At 39.7% G+C, this 27432-nt stretch overlaps 1 protein-coding gene across 2 annotated transcripts; it reads right to left on the bottom strand.

Moving 5' to 3' along the window:
- Positions 1-201: 201 nt before the first annotated feature.
- DNAAF5 (dynein axonemal assembly factor 5) lies at positions 202-26281 on the bottom strand. Of its 2 annotated transcripts, none has more exons than XM_056503560.1 (13): positions 25731-26281; positions 24982-25166; positions 23808-23932; positions 23272-23387; positions 19098-19330; positions 16500-16712; positions 14235-14378; positions 11317-11485; positions 8514-8661; positions 4409-4559; positions 2974-3130; positions 1616-1852; positions 202-1110 (listed from the first exon to the last, which is right to left on the bottom strand). In XM_056503560.1, exons 1-13 carry the CDS (start codon positions 26263-26265, stop codon positions 971-973), a joined length of 2553 nt encoding a protein of 850 aa, XP_056359535.1. In that variant the 5' UTR covers positions 26266-26281; the 3' UTR covers positions 202-970. The 2 variants fall into 2 exon arrangements, with proteins under 2 accessions (XP_056359535.1, XP_056359536.1); XM_056503561.1 differs by having other exon boundaries at positions 1616-1807.
- Between the last annotated feature and the right edge of the window lie 1151 nt (positions 26282-27432).

The raw sequence follows: 27432 nt of genomic DNA, 5'->3' as shown, positions 1-27432 counted from the left end.
GTAATACAGATAATTTTAAAAGCCCACATCAGAATCCTGATTTTCCATGATTTGTGTGTTTAAAAAAACCCCAGTACCCTACCCCACGATGGTGCAGACAAGCATCTAGGAGCTCCCTTATTTTATTACACAGCTGAGAATAGATGACACCAAAACTTACACACTACAAAGCTATTGAAGAAAACCCCAAAGAAATCAAGCTTCAATCTAAAGTCAGAGAATTTAATTTCAAAGCAATATACAAACAAATGTTGCTTGCTTTCCAAGGCACAATGGTATAAACATAAAAACTGCAAATGACATATATTTAGTACAAAAATATAAATACTGTTAATCTAAATAACAAAACAACACATTTTTCCCATGTATAAACCTTAATTTAAAAAATTCAGCTTTACTCTCAGTCATGAAATGTAATACAATAAAAATAAAAACTATTCCTTTAGTGCCACCTATTATGGCTCTATTATATCAGCATAAATATGAATATTGAAAACATTTTATACTTTGCTGCATTATGAAAGAGAAGTTTGGCTGCCTTTTTTCCCTAATAAAACTGGTCATCACATACCTGACTCTGTGAAGTGTGATTTCATCCAGTTTGAAATGCATTCTGAATGACTGAATCCTTGCTGTATTACATTAGTAACTCTGACATTAAACTATTACATTGTTAAATAATCTAAAAATTAAATTCCTGAAAAAACATTCCTTCTTTAAACCTTGTATCTGAAAAACCAATGCAAAATGAATTAAAACATTGTTTTATTGCTAGGAAATATAAAGAACTGTTCAAACTGCAAAGGACGTAGAATTGTGCCAATTTCACTTTCAAATGAGTCAACAATTAATTTACAAAGAAAAAACAATCTATTTCCAGCTCAGCCTTTCTTAAGCAAAGAAAAATACGAAGATAATTCAGGTCATACAGATTTCCCATCAGTTTGCTGAACAGAATCTCAGCAGTGATTCATAAAGCTGACTCCTTGGCTGACTGAATGTGATGTAGCAGCTGATTACAATAGACTGGTGTTTGATGCTTATGTACAACCCCTTCAATTTCTCTCACCAGCAGATCTGGATATAAAATGCTTCCTTCCTTTAAAACTTCTGTAAGACAAAAATATGTTTTATAAATCAGTAGCTGCTTTGTGTTTCTCTACTCAAGTTCCCTCAAGATAGCTGAAAGCAAACCTGGAAATGGTTCTACAAGTGATGCAGTGATGACAACACAATTCCTCCCTCCCCCATTTGCTGAGGTCTGTATTTTGACATTTATGCTCTCCAACACAGGCTGCTACACTAATAAATTCCAGAGAGCCCCTCCAGCAGGCTGGGATATGGTCACACCCTGCAGGGGCTGGGCTCTGTGCTCCTTATCCTGTTTACCATCTAGAAAGTCTCTGGAAGTTCAGCTGCCCTGCACCTCCCCTGGGGAACACTGGGCAAAGCATCCATTCTGCACACAGGTAAAAGGTCAGAGCTCATCCACTGAAACCAAAGGGAAGCCCCAGCCTGGCAGGGTTATCCTCTACCTGGAAGTGCTGCTTCCATCAACACTCGAAGTGATGATTTAAAAAACATTGTTAAAAATACACACGACTGAAATTCTTACCTAGGACTGCTTTTTGGAGATTCTCATCGGGGTCATCGAGATGTACCAAGAGCTCTTGGTACAGAAACTCAACATGACCTTCCATTGAGGATTTCACATCACTGTCCTTTAAGCACTTAAACCAATTAGCCAAGGTGTGAGCAGCTGCCAGTCGGACATCACACGAGGCATCATCCAGACGCTTTAACACCTCTGAAAGGAGCAATGACCAAAATGCTCTCTGAACACAGGAGCTGACTTTTCCATTTGAAAAAAACAAATGGATTCTGTCAACCTTCAAATTATTGTTGCATTTCTGACATATTTTTGTCTTTTGAGGATAATAAATACATGCAGCACACTGTTCCTAAAAGCTCCTCATTCATTATTATTGGATGATGTTGTCCAAACATTAATAAAAGATATATACAGAAGTATTTAGATTAATTGAACAGTATCTAGCACTTCTTCTAACAAGGAACTATGAATGCCTATTTATGCATTACAGAACTAGACTTTAAGTATTTCTATGCTTTATAAAGCACAGCATTTCTATTAATTATATAGTAATTAAATTTTAAAATAATAATTATTTAAATTATTAAATTAAATATTACTGTTTCAGTGAATTACTGCATTGCAGCCTATGTGAATATTCAAGATGCAAAGACATATGTACTTTGAGAATTATCTAATCACATATTTCTCCAAAATAAATATGTTTGTAGTTAGATTTCCAGTGTGCCATGTAAGAAAAAGTATCAGTTGTTAAGATGCTGAGTTAGGGAAGGCCAAATTTCTTTGTATGTGTAAGTACATAAATCCTGGCACAAAGCACAGTCTGTACTTCTGATTCATGGTTTAGCTCTTCAACTTCATCCTAAGAGGCATTACAGCTCCTAGCTCTAATTGGCAATACAAAACTCTAGATTAGAGTTCTCTTCTTTGGGTTTTTTTTTTTAGCTAAAAACCCAACCCACTACCTATTCAGGTCTATTTATGGTACACTGGAATGGTTTGCTCTTGGCTCTCAAACAGAGCACGGAGAACAATGTGACTTCCATTTATACACTGCAGTACTGTTCTGCTCTCACTATACTTAGCACATTATTTCACATAGTCCAAACTCTGAAGCAATGCAGATGAGCTGCTGGCAAGCCCTGCACAGACCAAAGTATTGAATGAAGTTCCACCTAGTGGTCTGATGGATAATGACATTGGGAATACTGCTCAGTTCTGCCTAACCCTTAAAAGCTGAGCAAACTCTGGCACTCTGGGTAAAAAAGGAAATATAATTCTTCAGTATTGCAGTCTTGATTAAAACACACAAACAAACCAACAATGCCCTTGTCCCGAGTTTACTAAACCTTTACACATACCTGTGTAAGTGTTCTTAAATTTATCTACATCAAACTGCCTCCCACAGACTTTTAGAAAAACATCAACAATACGACAAGCCATCAGCCGAGTAATTTTAGAGTCTTCATCCATGGAAGCAATAACTTGGGGCATCAGCTCATCTTTCACTTTTAAGATCTACAGTTAATAGGAGAAGCATAGAAAAAAAGATGCTTAGTGTTACAGCACTTACCATTAGCTGTGCCAGATGTTTGTTTGCTTAGTTTAAAAAATCAGCTATAAATGTTATCCTGAAAATCTCTGAAGTTACAGAGCTCTAATTTTGCCTCTTTGTTAGGCTGGAAAATGAAAATCCACCAGTCAATCACCAGCTGATGAACATTCAGAATAGAAGTAGATGAGTTTCATGTAACTCATATGTATGTTCAAGCTTGTAAAAGCTTTAAAACTTACTTACATTTAAAAAAAACCAAACAAACTGTGGAGCCTTGGAGCAAGGCAGAGCTGAGGTTCGCACAGGCACCAGCAGGTGGCCCCCGACTCCAACAGGAAGCCCGGGCTGGGCTGTGCGGGGAGGTTCAGCATTCCACTTTATTCTGTGTATTTCACATCATCCAGAAATGTGAAATAGGCATTAAGGCACCGATTCAGAAAAAAATGTTCAGCTAGAACAGTAGTTTCTGATATCAACTTTCTGTATATGTGAACTCAACCAGTTATGTGTGTTTAAGCACTTCGTTGTATTATGGTCTGTTATAAAGACACTAAAGACTGAACATGTAATAAAATTAAAATTAAATTTATTTTTTTTAAATTACCTTGTATTTAACATATTTCCAGTGCATAATTTCCAAATGCTGCTTTTGCTAGAAAAGAAGCTTCATGAACCCCTTCAGATTCAATTAAAGCTTAATCAGGGCTGGTTAACATCTCTTCAAGTGTACTCCTTGCTAGCACTCCAGCCTCTGTAGATATTCTTCATGTTCTTTTTCAAGTCCTCTTGTCCTTTCTTAGAATCTTTAGATGTTATTTTTTTCCCCTAAATGGACCTGTGGGCTCCAAGGCAACCAGACAACTTGTCTTTGCCACATGACAGCACATGACTGGCTGGCTCCAGTGCTGCTGCACAGGCTCTGCCTGCAGGCCCAGTAATGTCAAGCACCCAAATTATTGTGTTCATAGTGGTCAGTACCTTGTGCTACAGAACTGATGATCTGTTAGAAAAAATTTGACCAGCATTTTGCTGGTCTCAGACCTCTTATCAAGACATCATCATCCCCCCACTAGTGATTGTTTCAGTCATTAACATTCAATTACAATTCATGAATTTTATTATGAAAACTGTATGTCCTTCTGAAAGTATTACATACCCTAAGGATTTATTATTTTTTTCCCCTTTGCATTTATTTTATTTTCTTGCCTGAGATTTCAAAGGATGAGGAAGAGAGAATTTACCTCTTTTGGTGAAAGCATTTCACAGTGGATGAGAGCCCAAAGGCACAATACAGCTGTAGCACGGATGGCAGCTGCTGTTCTTCCAGCATGCCACTGCAGATTAGGAGCCAGAATGTCTTTTATCACAGTCTCAAGGTAGCTAGGGAACAGCCTGAAGCCAAAAATAAGAAAGCAAAATAAAGGTTCATGAGAAAGTGATAAAGAGACTGACAGGATGTAAAAGAGAATTTTCTGTCATAGAAACATAGGCATAAAAGGGGAAAAAAAGACTCTGTAAAAAAAATAAATAACATAAGGCAATGTGATTGCAATGTATGTGATAAGCTTTTCACAACCTAATTCTTCTAGATAATATTTAAACAAATACCTAACATTCACAGGAAGGAGAGGCTAGGCTTTCTACCACTTCAGGCAATGACCATGACTCAGTGTTATCTTGGTAAACTACCTACCTTCTCTGGGTCTCACCTTCTCTGTCTGTGCAGTGGAGATAACACCCTGTGCAATGCTGTGAGGATTCATTAATATCTGTGAGGCCCTTTGAGACTGGCCAGTGAAAAGTGTTTATAATGTGAAAAGTATGAATGTTGTTGATGACACCTGAACTCCTGATACAGCAGGGAGTCTACACAGAATATTTCAGCCCTCTCTGGCTCAGAAACCTATCTTCCCCAAAGATGAGATGTCTGTAGGATTTTCTGATGGTGCCAGTCCCACTACTAGGGCTTTTTATTACAAGCATATAAATCTGTGATGTTTTTGCTGATGCTTTTTCCTCCTCCTCCAATGAATGTGTTCTTGTAATGCTAAAAGATGCTGTGACAATAGGCAGGATTCCCTCACATTCTTTTAGTTACAGCTCAAACAATCTCAAATTAAGAGGAAAAAATATAGACCTTACAAGTTAATTAATACTTTGCTGCATCAAAGAGACATTAGTGGCTGGCTGTGGCTGGTACCTGAGGCTCAGGTTATCCACTGTGCCCCTGCCTTACAGAGCAGCTGGCAGTGTGCAAACACACTGAACCTGCCCTGACTCTGTCCCACTGTGTTCACAGCTCTGTTCAAACTGCAGCCCCCCACCCTGCTGCTTGCTACAAAGGGAACAGGCTCTTGTTGACTTTTCTAAGAGTCCTACACTGCCAGGGTGAATGAGTGGCTCCTTTAGTGATGTGCCAAGACACAGGAGGAACATAACAGGTCCATGTTAACAACTAACAATTACCAGTGAGTACTTTAAAAGGAACCCACGCTGCAGGTAGTCCCTGTTATCCAGGTATCACCTGACTAAATCACAGGCAGCTACACACCCAGGCCTCAGTTATGTGCTGACACACCTGCAACATGATGGAAATTGATACACCTGGCTGCTGCTTCCCCTTGGCAAGGGAGCCCTTGGGCTCTGAAGAAGTCAGAGATCCATCCACTGCTGCTTCTTGTCAGCAGATGGCACTTAAGTAATAACAAGAAATCTGACATCCCATTAGACACATCTAAATCTGTAAAACCCTTTAGATGTGGCATTTTAAACACATTTTTAAGCATTAATACTTTCCTGTTAAAAAGGTTGTCAGAAAAAAATATAACTAATGATCACCATCATTCCAAATCTCTTTTCAGCTCCAAAGCTAAAAGCAGCTCTGTGCTGTCTGTGCTAGCTGATCAGTAGCTGCAGCTGTTTTTAATAAAACTTTCTGTTAAACTGAGAAAATGATCTATCAAAACACAAAGGTAAATTCCATCAGCATTATATCAACCATGGTGCTGTGCTATTTGTGAGAATGTTTGTTCTAGTGCCTTGAAACAGAATCAGTAAAGCAATATCTGGCAATTATCTGACTCAGTCATGTCGACTCAAACACAATTAGGTGACCACAGACTGTGTTTAGCATAATAACCAAAACCCTTCCTATCTAAACTCTTAGAACCATTTCAAGGAGCTAAACAAATTACTGACAGAAGTGAATGTGAGAGTGCAACTGGAACTTATTACTACTTCCCAACACTATCTCTCATTACTATTAATGTTTTATTTTTGCTGTTGCTGATTTAATTAAATTCTCTCCTTTTCCATTTTCAGATCTCATTGTTGTAAATCTGTGTAACTTAATTCTAAAAGTCAGTCATTTCCATGAAAGGACATACCCTGTCTGTGCTGTTTGTATTGAGAGAGTTGATACTTCATTCTCAGCTGGACACTAGAGAACTAAAATGTGATCTGCAGAGACATTAATATCCTGCTCTTATGCAGATGTACAAAGCAGAGCTTGGGTTTTCAGTAAAATAGGTTTTATGAGCCTGCATATACTTTAATTCCATGTTAATTATTTTTTATACATTTTGGTTTTGCATTAGTTCCTTTTCTGATTTTATGACACTGCTGTACTTTGCCTTATATGTTTATGGATTGTTGTGTCTTGGCGTTTTCTGTGTATGTTTTTGTTGTTTCTTTTTTTTTTTTTTAATTTAGCTCCTAAACCCAGGTAATTTGAAACAAAATTGGATTGGCTTTTACCAATCAAAACCTCCAGAATGTTTTGCAATCAATGCTTCCAACACAAAAACCCTACCTTACCTCCTAAATAAAAACATTTGCTGTGTCCATGGCAAGCAGGATCAAGACTTCAAAGAGGCATTTAGCTGCTTACACTGCTTTTTAGTCTTGAAGATAAACCCACTGGTAAAATTCATGGCTTTGCTTTTGTTGTCAGAGGACAGAGCCTCATTATGAGCTGGACTGGACCATCCTTCATACAAACAGCTCTGTGACCCTCCCTGGATCTGTCTCATCCTGACAAAGGCCTTTCACTCACATTGCCCTGAGCAAAACAACTTCCATCACTGCTGTGTGCAGAGCTGGGGTGGTGTGTGGCCACACTCACTGAATTACTTTGAAACATTCTTCTGGTTTTTGCACACTGCTAATTTCCCTTTCCTTAGAACACTAATGAAGCTGGCAACTCTTTGGGTTGGGTTTCTTTGCTCCAAGGGCTTTGCATTCTCAGTTAGATGATACAAATTGGTTTAAAGCAAATAGTCAGACCCTGGAACACTTCAAACAATTTTTAAAGTGCTTTTCTTTCTTTCTAGATTGTTGAATATCTAGATTAATCTTGTAACTATCATTCCGTTACATGATTATTTAAACTAGTAACTGACTCCAGTTTCTACAGTATTTAAAGAAGTAACTATTACCACTATTACCACTGACTACAAAGACATTTCTTACATGGATCAGGAATTTGGTTGGCTTGGGGCCTTTTAAGAGTTAAAAATGAAAAAAAAATGCATCAGAATACATTTATATCCTAAATGCAGCAGGTAAAAAGCAGAGCAGGTGTGATTTATGTATTCAGGAAAACTTTGCACAAGTGTTTGTATTATTAGTCAGGCTAAATTAATAATGGTAAAAGAGGCCCCCTTTGGCATTGTTATAGATGAGGAATTTTATAAGCACCTCAGTTATACTTAGATTGTACTTGTAATGCATAAATACTGCCAAGCAACAGGAGACTTACATCTTCAGTCACAATAATGCCTTATCAAACATTTAGTTAATGCTTTTTGAACACCATGAAACATCTTGGGCATTTTAAAAAGCCCATTTATTGGGGTGTTTAACTATTTTCTTACAATGACTACAGGCAAAGTTTAGGGACTTAGAAGCTGGCTGTGAGAAAATGAAAAAAAGAAAAACAAACCAAACCCTCACTCCCAAGTCTTTTTGTAAGAATCTCCCTTGTAACTTTCAAACAAGTATTCTTTTCAACCACAGCTCTTCTTTTTTTTTTTTTTTTTAAAACTATCCAGATCTGTATGACATTCCTTTTAATTCCCAGTAATGGCACAGGTAGGAAGACTACAGTGGAGGAAGTCAAGACTTCCATTTATTTATATATATTTTTAATTACTGTACTCTACCCTCCTGATCATTGTTAAAAATTACAGCAAGAAAAATAGGCTGTAGAAGATGGTGGGAAAGTCTTTCTTCTTCCAGCCATGCTCACATGGAGATGGTTACAGGGGTTAAATAACTCCCATGGTCATTACTTCTTAATGCCACTGGAGTTTTCAAATAGCTGTGTGAAATCAGAGCTCCACTTACCCCTGAGAATTGACAGTTTCACTTGCTTTCTGCAACAACTGGGATAGAACAGTAAAAAGCTTTAACCTCATCTGGGGATCTCTGTTTGGCTGGAGACTCGTCTTCAGAACGAGAACAAAGTCATCCAGAGCTTCCCCTATGACAGCACCTAGCAAACAAACACAGAAGGCATTTTTCAGAATATTAGTAAGCTCTGTTTAGATGTTTCATATGTAGGTGCATGACCATTTCTAATATAAGTGTTGTTAAAACAGTCCTTAGCTTCCCACTCTTGCATGGCAGCTGTTGAGGTATCCATGTGACACTGTATTAGGGGGTGCACAAACCCCCAGGCTAACTCCCCACGGGCTCAGGTACCCCCAGTCTGACCAGGGCAGCCTGAAGATCAGTTCCCCACATCTCCTTTAGCCAGCTTGCCATGGCTGTACCACATTTGCCCAGAGAAGCTGTGGCTGCCCCATGCTGGAAGTCCAAAGCCAGGTTGGATGGAGCTCAGAACAACCTGGGATAGTGGAAGGTGTCCCTGCCCATGGCAAGGAGTTGAAACTTGATGGTTTTTAAGGCTCCTTCCAACCCAAGCCATTCTGTCATTTCATGACTCTGGAATGGATCTATCCATGACACTAGAGTTGCTGAGAGTATCAGTACCAGAGAACATTTTGGCTGTTCCTTTGTAACTCTGCAGGTCTGAGGTTATGCACAAAGCTTTGGTTTTCTTAAACATAATGAAAAACTACACTGGATCTAGCATGACCCTGACACCTCTGGACACAGCAGCATTAACTACACTTTCTTCTTCTTTCAAGTTTTTCCACATGCAGCATTTGAGTTGTTCATGACTCCCAGAGGCATAGGAAAGAGCTTTTTTGAAAGGATCAGCTTCAAAACTTGGATAATACAATTACTGCAGCAGCATTCCTTCTTCCTGTTGAAATAATGCTTATTTCCATCCTATGAGACAATCTAAAATATTATGTATTTTAGAAGCTATTTGAAATAAAAATATCTTATAAATTAACTCTTTAGTTTGTTAATGTTTTCACATCCTATGATAAATTTTAACAATAAACAAAGAAACAAAACTCTAAGCTCTTATCCCAGCATTTTAAGAAGTTATTTTCCCACAACTGAAATAAATTTGTGCCTTTCTCCTTGATAATGACTAACATCTGCCTGCTTTTAAAGAGGAAGAGTACATTAAGACTGTACACACAATTTATTCTGCAAGCTTCTTGCTGTAGAATGCTTTTTCTGCTCTATTTTTGCAATAAACTACTTTCCTTTAGGAACTTCTTCAGCTTTGCATCCTTAAGATGCACATTCCATTCAACTCCACTAATTCAAAATCTTTCCAGAGGAGACACAACACTGGTATTTATGATGACAGGAATATTCCTCACACACAGGATGGACAGACTGAAGTATCCAAGATTCCAAAACAAGCTCAATAGCATTTAATAATATCTGGAAATTTAATATTTAAAATAATAATGAAAAAACCCCAAATCTTCACTGTCTAGACTGAAGCAATACAGGGTGTTGAACTGCAGTTTGCTAAATGTCTGTGCCAACAAATAGGTCTTTATTTTCACAGCATTTATTCAAGATATATTGCTTCATGTGAGTTCTGAGACATTCACAAGATACTACTACTACATCAAACTGATAACAGCAAATTCAACAGATGGAAAATAAACAAAATAAACTACATTGCTAATTTCAGCTTAAGCATACGGTCCTGAAAAACAGTAAAAACTGAGAAATATTAATTGAGTAAAGCTGATTAAATTGATTAAGAACAACATTATGTGTGGGAATGAAAAGAAAGAAAAGGAAAAAAAAAACTCTAGGAGCTGCTGTGTCAGACAGAAAACACAGACAATAGCATATTACCAGTGTTGGGTGCAAGCCAAAATGTTTGCCCAGACATTTGGTGATTTATTTAGCATTAAGGAAAACAGAGACAACTGTCTAGAAGTCCCTCAGTCATGGAAATGGGAGCACAAATATACAGAAAAGTTGGCCTCTCAAATCTTGCACTGAAGTAACTTTTTGTTCTTTCCACAGATGAGTATCAAAAAAAGCACTTATGCTGGTTGCTGCACAAACCAAGTGGGTGCTTCACATAGGTTTGATAAAGATGTTTTTGAGATTCAAGGATTAAATGCAGAAGATACATTCCTTTAAAATATGCCTGTCCACATCTTTGTGCAGTAGCCACAGTGATATGTTTCATCTTCCTGTTTCCATCTCCCTTACAACCAACAGAAAGAATAAAACAAAGAACCAGGACTTTTCATAATCTTAAATGGGTGTCTAGGTGAAAAGCACTGCCTGTCACCATGTTCCTTGCTGCAGATGCCAGCTGGGAGCTGTGGCAGAGGAGTGCTCACTGTGCAGGGCTGAAGGTGTGTGACATGTGCACCAGTGTGGCCCTCACCTCTGCACAGCCACGTGCTGGACAGCAACAGTGAGGAAGTGCTTGTTAGAGAGAGGTGGTGCCCTCTGAAAGACTAGTGAATAGATGGAATAAAAAGATGGATTTTTGGACACAAGCTACATCAGTTTGTCTCCCATTTATCCTCCCCTATTTCATTCACCTGAAAGTGCACTTTTCCTTAACTTTTAGCATTTTCCCTGCAGCCACAGAATCTTTGGGAATATGAGCTGCTCCAACATTTCTTTCACTTTCCATCATGTTCTTGTGAAGGTTCTGAATGTCACACTGTTCATTACAAAACACAAGCTGTCTGCAGGCTGTGGAGATTCTGACTGGATTTTTTTAGAACTAAGTAAGTCATACCTGAATGGGTTGTGATGACCTCAAACTGCAACACTTCTGGGGAGTAGCAAGTCCACCCTTCACATGACACTGAAACCCACTCCAGCAGCTGCATTATGTGCTGCTTGTAGAGACAATGAAAACTTTCCAGTTGCTGCACTTCAGCTAATGAAGACATTGTTATCTCCACCTGTTAGAACAGAGACAGGAATCTTAACTGAAACCATTAAAAAAACCCCAAACCTTTAAAACTCATTCTGTAAGAACAGACAGGGAAGATTTTCATAGTTTCTATTAAACAATCAAGGCTGATATTTAATATCTGTCTATACTACATCCATTAACTTTTATTTGAAGTGAAACATTTGCCCTGATTTCAAAATGAAATCATCAGCAACACAGCAACCTAACAGCAAAATGAGAGCATCTCTAATCCATGTGCAGACCCATCCAAAAACTAACTACATCATAAAAAAGGCTCTTAGTGCTTTTAAAGATGTAGTGATTTTTCTCCTTAATTTAAGACTGCTTTAAAACATAAACATAGGGGGAATTTCTCACAATCCCAGCTTCCAGAAACTATTACTGCAGCAGGTAAGAGAAAACATGGAATTTCCCCTCTTCCCTTTCTCCCTTCAGTTTTAATTATGAAAGATGCCCTCTTTTTGTAGTAGCTGGGAGGGCTCATTTTGAAATTCCCAACTTCTGTTGCTTAGAAGTACCAACACTCACTGTTACATCAGAAATATCTTCTTCATCTTTAGAGTTCAGACTATTCCATGAGACATGCAAATAAAACATGTACAAATGAAACATGTAAAAAGAACTACTAAATGAATTCCAGACATAAGCATGCTTGGCAAGGATGCCTAGAGATTTTCCTAATCACTTGCAGCAGATGTGTTTCAAAGCAAATGAAAATTTGCTTTTACAGTTCCTGAAGGCTCCTACCAGAAGGATAAAACTTCTCCAAGGAAGAGATTAAAAGTGTGCTGGAAGCAGGATCTGTAGTCTTGGTGATTTCAGTAGACTGTGAATCAAGAATGGGGAGCAAGGCACTGTTAGGAACCTCACTAAGGAATAACATGTGCTGCCAGCAGGGCCAGCTCCAGCAGGGAAAGATGGAGTGCAGTGCTGGGAGTGACATCATTTGACTCCAAGTGTTTCAGTAGAACTACAAATTGTACTCATATTTTTAATATTTTTAAGCTGAACTCAACCACACAAGTTAGCTCAAACATGTCTAGGACCTTTAGACTCTTCCAGACTAATCACTTGCCAGACAAAGATGTTTTTATGGAAGTACCAGATGTGGAGAAAATAAATGAGAATTCTAAGAAAAAAAAAATAAATAAATTAGGATTTGCTAAGGACAAAGGTTACTCTTAAAGCAGGTTTGCCTGCCTTAAGCACAATAGATTTCTCCTTTATGGAAGCATTCTGCCAGACAGCCAAAACAACTCAGATAAATAAATGTTTTACATATAAGTTACCTGTAAATTAATTAGAACTATAGTTCTAAGTTCTATAATGTAAATTTTTGAGTAATTTATGTTTATACTGAAAAACTTTTTAGTCTGAATACATATTTCTTTTCTGAACAAAAAGTTCATACTTGTACAGCAGCTGTGATACTTTTGTTCTACATGTTCCTAAGCTATTTTAACAGGGACTTCTTGCCTTCTCCAAGCTGTACAGCTCACTTTGAAGTTTTGGAATAATCAGTAACTTGAGAAAAGAAAATTCAAGCCATATTTGTCTTTGTGACAATTTTGAAATACTGGAATTATGTAATCTCACTGCCAGATTTTGTATATATCTAGCTGAAAGAAAGGCTAATGAGAAAAAGGATTCTCATCCAAAGTACTGTCAACTTAAAAAATCATCTGGAACTGCAAGAACATCTTAAACCTTTAATAATCTCAGGAGATTAAATTTTCTGTTTATGAAAATCAGGATTTATCTCCATGAAACCGCTTTTTTCGTAGGAGTATGAAGTTGTAAGGTTTTAAATGGACACTGCTGATTTTATAGACCACTGCAGGGATAAACAAGCAAGACACAGCAGAACATTCCAGATCCATCTATCTAAGGCTTACCCAGACCGACTTTTTGTCTAAAAAAAACCCCCAAGCAAACAAACAAAAACTCCAATACCCCCCAAATCCCACTCTCCATAAGACAGATCATCATCCCACCCCTCTTTGACCTGCACAGTCTCTTCAATACTTGTTTCAAGCTTTGTTCCACTTTATTTCTTCCTGAAGAGCTTTCTGAGTGCACACCTCCTCAGAGGCAGCCTGTCAGCTCTGGGGCCATAAATACTGATGCTACACAGGCCTCTGGAATAGCATGCCTGGGAGCAAGAGGAAAGGAAGTAGAATAGCCACTGCACTTAAGGTGTGTGTTTGAAAAAAGACAACTGGGATAGGTCATAATTGTACTGCATAAGGATGGCTGCTTGATTTATATGATATTTAGCTCAGGGAAGAAAGAGGAAGAGAAAAATAAGGGGGTGAGATAATGCTGAGCCAAAAAGGCTCATCTATTATCTGGGCATGTACAGCTGTCCTAGATTTTAAAGCATTCCTGTGATATTTAAACTTTTGTTTCTTGTGGGGAGGTAAAAAGGTCAACTACTGTAAAATCAGTCTGATACTTGGCTAAAGATGAAAAAATCACTATGAAAGCATCACATTTTTAGGGCTAGTAGTACTCTTGACCTCTAAGTAAATTGTTTTTTAACAGTCAGAAAATAAGTTTTGGGTTTTTTTTCTGCATATAACCAAACAGTCACAGTGATTTAAATCCATAAAAAGTAAACATCAGACTAGCCACAAATACTCCCCACAAATAATTATGTCTCTATTTCCACAAAGTGTCTTATCAATAGGAAAAGACAAGAACACAACAAAATATTAAACCAGCTGATAGTTTACCTTTTCTTTAAGGTCCTGAGAAGATGGTATTGCCATTATGGTCACCAAAACTTTCATAAGCTGCAAGCTAATTTCTTTGCAGTCTTCCTGACATACTTCAATCAATGCTTGTATACAATAAAGCAGCTGCTCCATATAAAAGACCTGTTTATTAATAAAAGCACATATTTATTAGGTTTTCTTAGCAAATATAAGGTTTTCTTTAAAGGAGAGATATGGGAAATGACAGTAATAAAATCTGAGCACTGTATAATCCCTTACATTGGTAATATATTGGTAATTTCATGTTAGTTCATCTATTACCTATATTCTGCTTTTTATATAATACAATATAATCTTCCTCCCACACTGTTTGTTTGTGTTTCCCTTGTCCTGTTACCTAATTAAAAGACCCTGCTCTTAATCACACAATGGTTCCACTGGTGAATGGGGAATAAAAACATCAAAGCATTTTGGAGTGCTTGCTGCTAGTACTTTCTCTTTCTGAAGTGCAATTTGTTAATTAATAACATATTTGTTACAACTCTTTGAAATATTATTCCATGTTTGACTGTTTTGGACGAACAATGACAGCTAAACACATAAACCAAAAAAACCTGAGCCTTTACTTTTATCTCAGCCAATTTATCTCATTTGATGCCATATAATTCATGTTATCTTGATCCAACTGATACCAGTTCAAGTCAATACTGTTTTCAGCAAGTTTGCCATGACTTCTATGATAAAGTGGATCAGATATTCATGAAGCTGTCAGGGAACAGAAGGGGCCATTGTTACAAATTTACTCCCAAAAAATAAATCAAGTCTAGGAATAGGTTAGCCATAAGTGTTATTAATCTCATGGGCATGGTCAATCCTTAGCTAAACAGTGTCTGTGCAGCATTTGCTGGCTAAAATAGTGAGAGATTGTTTTCCAAGACTAAAGGCTGGAACGATTCTGCCAAACTTTCAGCTGCAGATGGAGCTAACTCCTGGAGCTAATGCCAAATGGAAGTGGTAAGCTTAAACCTCACAGCAATTTTGCAGCTATACCTCAGGGAATTGCTATTTGAACAATCAGGTTATAGTGCTTCCACTTTTATGAGCTCCTAATCATCACAGGCTTCATGGAGATTAAGGTTAATTCTTGCATCACTGGTACATATTCCATTAGGGAAGAAACCTAATGAGGGAAGAACTTGAAATGTATTTCTTACATTGGCTCAAAAAGACAATTAGGCCAGATTCAGTCTGCACACATGAATAACTGTTTTAAGGGAAGCCTACATTTGACATGAAGTCAGAGTTCCTCAAGGCACAGCACTGGCCCTTTTTTGGTCATCTTAACAGCATGTAACAAACTTCTGGTGGAATGAAAGCCAGAATTTCATTTGTGGGGAAAACTACAGGGATTCCTCTTGTGCATCTATAACAAATCTATTTCTGCATTTGAATATGGGAGGGAAAAAAAATCCTGCAGGTTAAAAAATATCGATTTTGTGTTTAAGAGAATCTCTCATCTCCTTATATAGCAACTGATGGATATTCTTCAAATGTTAAAATAAAAATGGTCTTTGGGCTCAGCTATTACCTAGGGATACACTTGGAAGTAAATTTCTAATTGATAAAGGTCTTCCTTCTAGACTTTCATTTAAAGAGAAGTAACCAAGCCCAAAAGTTTACAAAACATGCTCCTAATTATACACATAAAGTACTGGTACCTGCCATTTAAAATGGAAAATAAGACTGCAAAAAAAAATCAGATAACATTAAGAGGGAATCTTGGGAAACCTGACATGCCAATTACAATAGACTATAAAAAAATTTCAGCTATTTTTACTGATGAGAATTGAAATGCATGATCTTGTTTGGATTGTGAGCACAAGGAATTTTAAAACTTGGGTTAAACTCTGCCTCAGGACCAGCCAGGGTAGTCCTTTGTTAGTACAGTACTTACTAATGGAGCTGCTTCTCTTCCTGCCTTGTGTCTTCATTTTCTTACCACTATATGAAGCCTTTTACAGCACCTCTCAAGCCTGAACCTACCTCTGCTGAGAGGATGGACTGTTGTTGGTAAGTTTTTGAAAACAGCAGATTTGCCCAGGAGATCACAACACTGCCCAGGAAGAATGGGGAAGCTCCTGTTTTGTTTCAGACACATCCACAGCTATACCCTGAGACAGGTGTGCAAGGGAGGGATAGGAATGGGAGCATTTAGGGAGAATAAATGAAAAAGTAGTTTGGTCAAAGCCTGTATCCTGCTGGGTGTTTTGCAGCTTTGCTTACCTCCTCAGATCGCTGACAGACTCCAGCCTGTGACAGTGTGTTGCCAAGCTGGGTCACATGGGGCTGTAAGATTTCTCTTGGGCTGCCTCGAATTACTGCAGCCAGAACCATCACACAGGATGCTTTGGGTGTCTGCTCAAAGGCTGGGCTGATTAATTTCAAAGACACCTTAGGGCTGACAAACGTTCCAATCAATTCTGCTGCTTTCACACTCTGAAAAAAGAACAGGAATAACTTGAGGATTTTCCTCAAAAAGAAAAACAAAGATCATTCAACATATCATGGACCTTTTCTTTTTATGATTCCAGCTGTTATTTTAAATGCTTCAGCAGTTGCCTTGTACTAATGATTATATGCATGAAGAAATTTTCTTGACACGTTCAGTAAGCACACAGTAAGGCATTGCAAGCAGCCTTCCCCACACCAAACTTCCACGAGGAAGCAGTGCACAGAAACAAAGTGTACAACTTCAGTGTAATAAAGTTTCCAAGTTAGAGTAACCAGATGTTGCACTTTAGTGGTTTAGAACTTTGTCCCTCAAATGCTGTTCTGAGGCTTGCCCTCAATGCATCACCCTCTGTTTATTAAAAGCTGTAACTATAAAAACCTGAAGGAGGAATTTTTTGTTATTGTACTATACCTTGAACTGACATTACAGATCCAGTGAAGTGTAGCAGCAATGCCATGGGGGAACTGCCCACTGCTTTCCATCTTACTTCTTGAACTGAAAGGCTTAAATTACTGTGTATTCCCCATGACAGTGACACCTTGGATCCCATTCCTGCCCTGCAGATGTAGCAGGATGTTGTATTCCACATGAAATACCACCACACCAGGGCTCACTGCCTGACTGATGCCCAATGCTTACAGTCATCTACATGAATAAACAATCAACTATTGCAGCACTACCTGTTCAACAGTAACACTTCTTCCAATCCATGGATTTAATGGTTGGCTCATGTCCCCAGAGATGAAAGCTTATCTCCCTTTCTCTATCATTTATAGTCTAGTGATTTAGCTATGACCTTTTTTTTGTACCTAATTAATACTTGAATCATGCTAAATTTTTGAATCTCAACAAAGCACATAGTCATGAGTTCTACAGTTTAAATCTGCCTTATATAGAGCTGCTTCTTTTCACAAAGACAGGACTCAAAGGAGTTGTAATATCCTCTGCACAGATGTTAACTCCATTCTCCTCCATATTTGACATAGAGAAAGAAAAAGACACTTAGTGCTCTGAAAACTGGACAATACAATTAAAGAGCTAAAAAATATGATTTGATACATTTGCATGGATCAATTTAGTCAGATTAATAGGGGAAAAATAGGAGTTTCATTTGGTATTACTAACATTTGGTATGACTAGACTTGAGACAGACATGGACATTTTCCAGGTTGGTGGCTGCTCTGAAATGGGTTCTGATGGTGACAAACTAGAGGAGGTTCTCACATCACCCTGGGAAGCTACATCACTAAGAGATAAAAGGCATTCAAAACAAAAAGTTGCTGAATCTTATGTTTAGCACAAAGAAAATAGAATTAAATACTGAAATAATCTCTTGACTGGGAATAAATATCTTGGAAGCACCTGTGAGAGGACTAGTGGTGGAATTCTAAGAAACAGACAAGTATGGTCAATAAAAGGCAAGGGACAGCTATATGCTGCTTGAACACATAGAATTATGTGTTTTGAATTTAGATTTACAGCAATAAGCACTTCATAGGAAATTTGACAGGACAGCAGGGCTACATGGCCTTATTGTCCTAATTATTTATGTTTTCTTATAGCCCAGCTGAGGGCAGGAATCTAAAGAAGGGCCTGATTTAGGGTTGGACACATTTTTCCATTCCCCAAAGCAATAAAATTTGTAACTTTAGAGTAAGTTATGTGGATATATTTTTGTTATACATATGTTCTCTTCCTTGAGTAGAAAAAAGAACAGAAGATTTTATCTTAAAATTGTAAAAGCATTTCTACCACCTGTCTTTCTTTTGCTAAATTTATCTTATGCCTTCAACTGCATCTGTTTTACTGGTTTGTAGATCAAAGTGTTAAAAGAATTGACTGTTAGTAAAAATGAAACTAACTATTTCTCACAACCCCCCCTCTGCATTTTCCAAGCATTAAGTCAAGGATTCAAACACTGAATATGGGCATCACATGGAATAAACATACCTCAGTATATGGCTGGATTATGGAGCAGGGGGAGGCAAGTGAAATTAACTTGAAAGGGCATGACCTGCACATTTTTTTTCATTGAATTTGTTGCCCCAAGGCTTTTACACTTTAATCCACTTCTTATAATTTTCAGAGAGATTATCATCAATGCTACATGGGGTTGGCATACAAACTAAGCAGTATTTAAATTACTTTACTATTGGTCTTCATACCAATAACAGAGGAATACATTTATTTTAAGAGATTAGTGAAGTATAATGTGCACATGTTTTTACCATCCATATAAACCTGAGCCTGATCATTCTGTCATGGGCAATTTCCAGTGACCTAAGGTAAAGTCAACCTTCAGAAGACAGACTGAAGACTGTAATGTCTTTATTCAGTGCACAACAGCTACTTTAACAGATCAAACTTACATTTTTAACCACTTCACTTTCTTCATCTGAGCAGGCTTGGTACAGAGTTCTCAGCAGTAGCTCCATGTGTTGGGTGATGTGATCCTCTGCATGCAGCAGTAATGTGTACAGGAGCTGGGATGCTTTGATCCTTGTGCTTTCAACCCAGTCTGTCATATCATGACAGAGACCTGGCAGAATTTTGGAGAGATTTCTCGACACAAGTTCCCTACAACCCAGTCCTGGTCGAGTCTCTAGAAGAAAAAACAACCCAAAAAGAAATATCAAAAAAAAGAGCCAAGGCATAGCAATCCTCTGAACAGTTTAAAAGCTTCAAGGTAAGAGCTCTGGGTGTCTGCTTCAGCATAGAACAGAATATTCCAAGTGCTGCTGAGGAATTTACCTGTGCAAGTTGCATTTCTTTAATATATACTGCAGAATAAAAACTTCACACAGCTCTTTGAATATTTATGTGTTTATTACTGGATGGTGATTTAGATTTCATGTTTTAAAATGTTTACAGAAAGAGAAGAGGAAGAGAATTGAAATGGATGTGTGTCTTTATCCACTTTGCAAAACACAGCTTAATCATTCCCTTTTAATTTTGATGGCAACACAAATCCCATGAAAAATAAACTGAAACACACAGATAAACAGAAGAAAGTCTTCTGCATATAAATGCTGAGTTAAATATAATTTGGAGGAAGAAAGAAGGTAGAAGGCACAAACAGTACAGAGGACATGAGCTGCAGTAAAACAGACAATGCCAACTGTGCCCTCTAAAGGAAAAGGTTAAAAAGTGTATCTGGCAAATTGAAGGCAGAAAGGGCATGGAACTATGGCTGTGTGATAGATCAGGCCAACAAATTTATAGTGTTTTAAAAATCACAGCTATTATATAACTTCCTTTCTTCTAGGAAAAGCAGCTCCCTGAAGTGCCTCTTCGATGTTTCAAAAATTGAATAATACATTTAAAATGATGATACAGAGTTGGGGGATATATTTGTTTTTCTTAAGACTGAATTTAATTTGTAATGACTTTGTGAAAGTGAGTTTTATGGCTATCTTTTGTTTTCAAACAGAACCCAAAAGTGTTACAAATATATATTCACTGCCTCAAAAAAGGATGCAGATTTCTGGAGATCTAATAAACTTACCTTTTCCTACTGTCCTGGTAGTCATCAAATTTATCTGTTAATTAACTTATAGATCACTGAGATTCAGAAGAACAACTTGACCAATATCACAAGCATCTAACAAATGTCCTGTTCTGTACTTTACAGATAAAGCTGTGACAGCCCTTTCCAAAAAACAGCAATAAACTTTTTCAGTGATTCTTTTCCTATAGGCTATTTCCTTTTCTTAACAGTATGTTTATACAAACAAGATCTGAAAAGTTGTTCTTTGAAAAGCATGATTTCATAATTGCCACTCACAATGTTCACATGCTGTTTTAAGAAAGAGACATTATTCATTATGAGGTGTCAAAATACACTGAATGTGTGAGTGCATTTTTTATTTCTGATACAGAGTTCTCCTGTAAATGCTCAGGAAGAAAATGACTGAGCTGTTGCAGGATATTTTCCTGCACTGGCCTGTGTAACTACAAATGCTAAAAGGAAAACTGACTAAAGTAAATGGTTTGAGGATAGAAACGGCTTAGAAATATCTATGAAATACCTAACTAGGAAAAAAAATAAATTCAAGCATCAGGACATGAATTGCTGCTTCTTTTGTCAATGGAGGAAATATTCTGGATTATGAAAGCTGAAAATGAGTAGCAAAAGGTCAAACAAAGAAATCCACTTGAGACAGCAAATACAGACTGGCATCCTCTTCGACCCGAGGCAGAATTTTGTTTGAAGAATTTGGACCATTCTTTATCAGCAATTCCTTCATTTCAGATGTTCAAATGCAGGCATTTATCCCCATAGCTACTCCTGTCAAAGACTTCCCTGCTATAAACTGTCTGCACCTTATCCTGAGGCAATGAGTGCTGGGCTCAGTGCAAGCTGTGCAGTTGCCTGGATGACACCAGGTCTCCCTCTGGTCCCCCTCTGACCTGCAGGATCTGTCACTGGGAGATCAAAGCAGGGCTCCTATGGCAGGTCCATTAGTCTGACAGCTGGACAAAGCTACTTAAGTAACATGTCCTGCAGACTCACAGTTGGAAAAAAATGTTCCAGTACACTAAAGTCACAAGAAATGGCAACAAATTACTAAAATACATCATTACCATGTTAAAAAAAAACCCCAACAACAATCCAACACAAATCCCCTTCCCAAAAAAACAAACCAACTAAATGTTTGTGGATAGCAAACACAAAGGACACATATAATAACTATCATCCATACACAGTCTGTGGTAGGACACCACATAAGGTATATCAGTGCCTCTGATAAAGCTTTGTATCTGTAGGATTAAACAGCCAATCTTCCTTTCCTCTGATTTTTCTCCTATTTGTCACATCAAGCCTGACTATTAGTAAGAAAAACAACTTGGAAGTAAAGATAAACAGCAAGAAATGATACCTAAAAGTCTCCACTAACTTGGGACTCAAGCCTAAAATTATCAGGTCATTTCTTTAACATACTCTTTATATAGTGCACATATATATATAAATACACACCTATATGTCACAGTCAAGCCTAACTGCATCATTCTACCAAGAAAAATTCATGAAAATTCAATTTAATGTGGTGCTGGAACATTGCCCAAATTCATGAACAATACTTATTGTGCCATGATTATCTGGGAGATCACATATCATTTAATTATGAAGTAATTGGTAGAAGTCACTTTTTAAAAAGCCCCACCAAAACAGCTGATACACCCCAACCCAAACACACACCTGGACAAAACTGACCAAGGTAAGCCCATCAGCTGTACAAATGGGGATCACTGTTCCAAGGACAATGAAATTAAACCTTTTATGATCTTGATTATATCACAGTTATTGTAAAATTACTGACTGGAGCTTAGACACTTAACTTCATCAGTTTATGTCAGTTAAAAGATTCTCTGATCACCAGGAGAAGAAATATGTTTCTGCCACGACCAGTGGAAGTAAAAGCGTTCTTTATCATTTCCAAACCCCTGAGGTAAATTTATAAATAAAATAAGGAGGGAAGAAAAAAGATTGGAATGGATGACAGATCAACTTGCCTGCCTTCAAAGCTAAACAGTTCTCTCAAACCAGTCACCATTATGAAGTGCCTCCCCTTTCATTCAAGCATTACTGAGTAAAACAACTCTAAAGAAAAAAAAAAAAAAAAAAAAAAAAAGAAGTGTAATTTCAAAGAAGAAAGAGCTCCGGAACCCACTGTCATGGAAAGGATTTTGCTGCTGGGTATTCTGTGATGTGATTGTCATGTAGGCACAAGTCAAGCATGAACCTGTTCTTTCACACCAAAAGAGTTTTTGTTCAGTTAAATATGAGTATAGAAATCAATAAATGAGCCAGTTAAACTCTCTCTTCCCCTAACTCCCATATGCATATTTTTAAACATTAACTTTGTGAACCCAAGACAGGAAACAAGCTTCAGGCTACTGCAAACACAATGTTTGAAAGCCACCTATAAATCATATGGTACCAAAAAGTAAACTACCCATTCTGCATATCTTGGGGGTTGTGTGTATAATAAAGGAAATCACTCTGTTCCCACATTCTTCATGTACACTGGCAGATTTTAGGTAGCATCCCAGTGTCTCACAGAGAAGCCTAAAATAATTTCATTGCAAATTTTTCTTCCACACCAATTATGTAGATCATTAATGCTGTGACCTGCACTTATTATTCAAGGACATAGCTCATGGGTTTTTGCCTCCTGCTTCCCTTTCCAGTCATTTCTGTGCCCACTGTGCACCTGGCTGCTGGTTGATATAGAACTTACTGCTGTTTCTGTACCACTGCTTTACCTTTTTTCAGCATAGGCAGAATTATTTACTTTCTTCAAAATTAATTTTTGGATTAACAAAAAAAAAAGAAAAAAGAAAGAAGAATGAGGTTACTGAACAATCATTTTTAATAATTTAAATTTAATAGAAATAATTTAAATAATTTCAGATATATTTTATATGTGCTACCTCTCTACATTAATATTACATATTGTAATGAATATTGCATCTTGCTCTGTTGTCAGTACTGCACTGCAGCTCTTGGATATTATTCACAAAGCAAAAACCAACATTTACCTCCTTTGGGATAATGAGATGGTGAAACACTAAAATCCATCTTATCCTTCAAATCTTCTTCATTCTCTTTCTCCCACTGCAAGCCTATCTTTTCCCAGTAGGTCCGAGCCAGTTTCCTAGATATAAAATAAGAGTTTTATACCACCATGCCCCCAGATAAAACCACTTTAAAATGAGACTTCTGGAAAAGCTGACTACTTGAATTCAGCTGGAAGGATGGGAAGCACTCCTGCCATTTAACCTAGGCACATTAAGTTGAGAGTTTATACTTCTCTTGTAGTCAGTAGACAGAGACCTCTTCTCCCAAGGGATAATTTTGTCCACCCCTGTCTTTGTCTCTCTCACATTTAATTGAATGTAGCATAAAATGACAGTATAATAAAAGTTACTGAAGATAATGCTGAAGAAAATTTTCAGTCTAAGAAAAAACAAACAGAAGCAGGAGTTTTGTCCTCCAAGCCAGACCTCTGTGAATTTAGGAATGCTTCTTTGACATCTATTTAAGGAGGGAAAAAAAGACAAAATGTTCCACTTACGTATTTTCAGGAATTTCATCAGTAAAGCTGCCAAGTAACAGAGGGATCAACTTGTAAAAATAAGAGTATCTGTCTCGTAGGTGCAACAACCATTCTCCAATGACAGTTGTTACAGCATGTCTTACCTGCAGGGAGACAAAAAAACTATTTTAAGGGTGTCAGGAAAATTACAGAAAAATATTAAAAACAATATTTGCTTTCTGTATATAAGATGTGGTGAAGCACATCAATACTCTCAGAAAAAATTATGAGAACCTAGTATTTCCTCACTTGCAGGGAGCATCTTAAGCAATACACAAGGAATCATGTTTTCATTTTTCACTCTGGCTTAATCTAGCTTAGGCTGTTGCACAAAAGTACAGCTCTGAGAGGAAGACAAGATACAGACCTAACTCAGGAAACTAAATTCTCATGGTTAATTCCTGCCTGACAATGTAAGAAATGTACATTTCTCTGGAATTCATAGCTTTCCCAGAACATCTCCAGAAGAAAATTTTCTCTGCTCACTACAAAAGAAAGACTAATTTTAAAATTACTGCTTCAGTTGTATCTTATAAAGAGATCCATACTATATTTGTTAAGCATCTGAAAGGCCCAGAGAGATGTGACAGAGAATTTAAGACAGAATTGAAGGCAGACATTAGAACAAAAGGGTGTTTACAATCCTCAGCACCCTGCTGAACTAGACAGCAGTCACCAGCATTGGTTTGGGATAGATAACAGCTGATACAGGCTGGGGGGACATTGTCCTGCATGAAACATTGTCCTGGTTTCAGTTGGGACAGAGTTCATCTTAACAGCTGGTATGGTGCTATTTTTTGGATTTAGTGTGAGAACACTGCTGATAACACACTAATGTTTACTTACTGCTAAGCAGAGTCTACCCTAAATTGAGGACTTTTGAGTGTCTCAAACTCTGCTAGTGAGGAGCTGCACAAACAGCTGAGGGGGCAATGCCAGGACAGGTGACATGAGTAGGGAGTGAGCAAGGGGCTGTGTGGCCCTTAATTTCCATCTGGGATTAAACCACAACAGACATATTTACAGATCTCAGCTGAATGGAAGGCAGCTGAAAACGGGGGAAGCAGGGAGAGAAACACCAAGAAACCCTTGTGGGGATGGGTTTTAAACAGATTTAAAATAAATGCCAAGAAAAGAAGGGAGAAGAGCACACCTTGGGAATCTCATCAAATAACCTCTGGGCCAGATGAGACAGGACATCATCCACAGACTTTCCATTCCCAAACTGTATCACTGCTCCAGTAGCCTGAATCACATCAACACGCACTCTGTAGTGTTGGTGGGAAATCGTCTGCATCAGGGGTTTTATCAGAGACTCTGACTGCAAATGGAAGTGCTCTGTTAGGGCAGAAAGAGAAACATCAACCATGTGAGTAGCCATAGTGGGCAGGATCCCTGACCATGGCAGAGGGGTGGAACCAGATGATCTTTAAGATCCCTTCAAACCCAAACCACTCTCTGATTCTATGTAGCATGGATTTGTCCATGACATCCCATAGTTGTCAGCAGTAAAGGTGATTTTGGATGGACTAATGCATTTGTGGGGGCTTAATGCTGTTCCATAATTCTATTTTTTTCTCTATGTGGGTGACAGATTTGGACCAACACGATTTCTGTACCACTACGAACAGCAGCCTGACTAACGTTGCTGTGCTCATGTAGCAGGCAGTTTTCACTTTATACAGTATCAGGGCCGAACACTGCCCACTCACTCTCCCCTAGCCCCTCCTCCTGCTACTCCGCTCACCTAACAGCTCATCCTACACTCGGGCATGGCTCTTCTCCGGCAGATCCTCCATACCCTGCAAAGCGCTCCTGAGAGGTGTGCGCGCCCTCCCATCTCTGCCCTGCCTGCATCCCCGGCCCATCACCTCCCCCGGCGCTGCCATCCCTCAGCCCCACCTGGCATGGCCCGGGCGCAGGCGGCGGCACAGCTGCAGCTCTCCCGCCTGACCTCGGCATAGTGGTCGAGCAGGGTGGCCTGGAGGATGCGGGCGATGTCGCCGAGATACGGGGCCATGGAGGCGCCGCAGCGCTGCAGCAGCAGGCCCAGCAGCTGCACCAGGCCGAGCCGCAGCTCCTCGCTGGGCTCGGCGCCCTGCGGCGGGCAGAGCCGCTGCGCCAGGGCCGGCAGCAGCACGGGCAGCGCCTCGCAGGGCCGCTCGCCCTGGCTGAGCCCGTGGCGGAGCAGCTCCAGCGCCAGCTCCCGGCAGCGCTCCGCCGCGTCCCCCGCCAGGCAGCGCGACAGCGGCCGCAGCAGCCGCGCCGCGAACACCTCCTGCAGCACCGCGCCCGGCAGCGGCCGGCCCTGCAGCTGCGCGCCGATGTCCTGCAGCGCCCGCAGCCGCGCCGCCCGGCCGCAGTCGGGCTGCTGGAGGAGGCTCAGCGGCCGCGCCAGCGCCTGCGACAGCTCGGCCGCCGCCTCGGCCGCCGCCATGTTCCGGCACCGCGGGCACGCCGCGTCGCCAGGGACGCGCCGGGCGTTTGCGACGGCGGGAGCGCGCTTTACGGCCGTGCTGGGCAACGCGCGGGGGACAGCGCGGAGAGCGGGACAGGGACAGGGAACGGGAATGGGAATGGGATAGAGAGAGGGACAGGGAACGGGACAGGGAACGGGACAGGGACAGGGACAGGGACAGGGACAGGGACAGGGACAGGGAACGGGAATGGGATAGAGAGAGGGACAGGGAACGGGACAGGGAACGGGACAGGGACAGGGACAGGGACAGGGACAGGGACAGGGACAGGGACAGGGACAGGGACAGGGGCAGGGAATGGGAATGGGATAGAGAGATGGACAGGGACAGGGACAGGGAATGGGAATGGGAATGGGAATGGGAATGGGAGGGAATGGGAATGGGAATGGGATAGAGAGAGGGACAGGGAACGGGACAGGGACAGGGACAGGGACAGGGACAGGGACAGGGACAGGGACAGGGACAGGGAATGGGAATGGGAATGGGAATGGGATAGAGAGAGGGACAGGGAACGGGACAGGGACAGGGACAGGGACAGGGACAGGGACAGGGACAGGGAATGGGATAGAGACAGGGACAGGGATAGGGAATGGGAATGGGAATGGGAATGGGAATGGGAATGGGAATGGGATAGAGACAGGGACAGGGACAGGGACAGGGACAGGGACCGGGAACGGGAATGGGATAGAGAGCGGGACAGGGACAGGGAATGGGAATGGGATAGAGAAAAGGACAGGGAACGGGACAGGGACAGGGACAGGGACAGGGAAAGGGAAAGGGAACGGGAACGGGAACGGGAACGGGAACGGGAACGGGAACGGGAACGGGAACGGGAACGGGAATGGGACAGGACAGGGAAAGGGAAAGGGAACGGGAACAGGAATGGGACAGGACAGGGAACGGGACAGGGAATGGGATAGAGATAGAGATGATAGAGATAGAGATAGAGATAGAGAATTGGATAGAGAACGGGACAGGGAATGGGAATGGGATAGACAACGGGACAGGGACAGGGAATGGGAATGGGATAGAGACAGGGACAGGGACAGAGACAGGGAATAGGATAAAGACAGGGACAGGGAGCTGGACAGGGACCAGCACAGGAGAGAGGGACAGGGAGGGGGACA

Source organism: Oenanthe melanoleuca, chromosome 14 (genome assembly GCF_029582105.1).
Source record: "Oenanthe melanoleuca isolate GR-GAL-2019-014 chromosome 14, OMel1.0, whole genome shotgun sequence".
Taxonomy (NCBI): Eukaryota; Metazoa; Chordata; class Aves; order Passeriformes; family Muscicapidae; genus Oenanthe; species Oenanthe melanoleuca.
The sequence above is the reverse complement of the archived record's forward strand: the minus strand, read 5'-3'. Positions and strand labels throughout refer to the sequence as shown.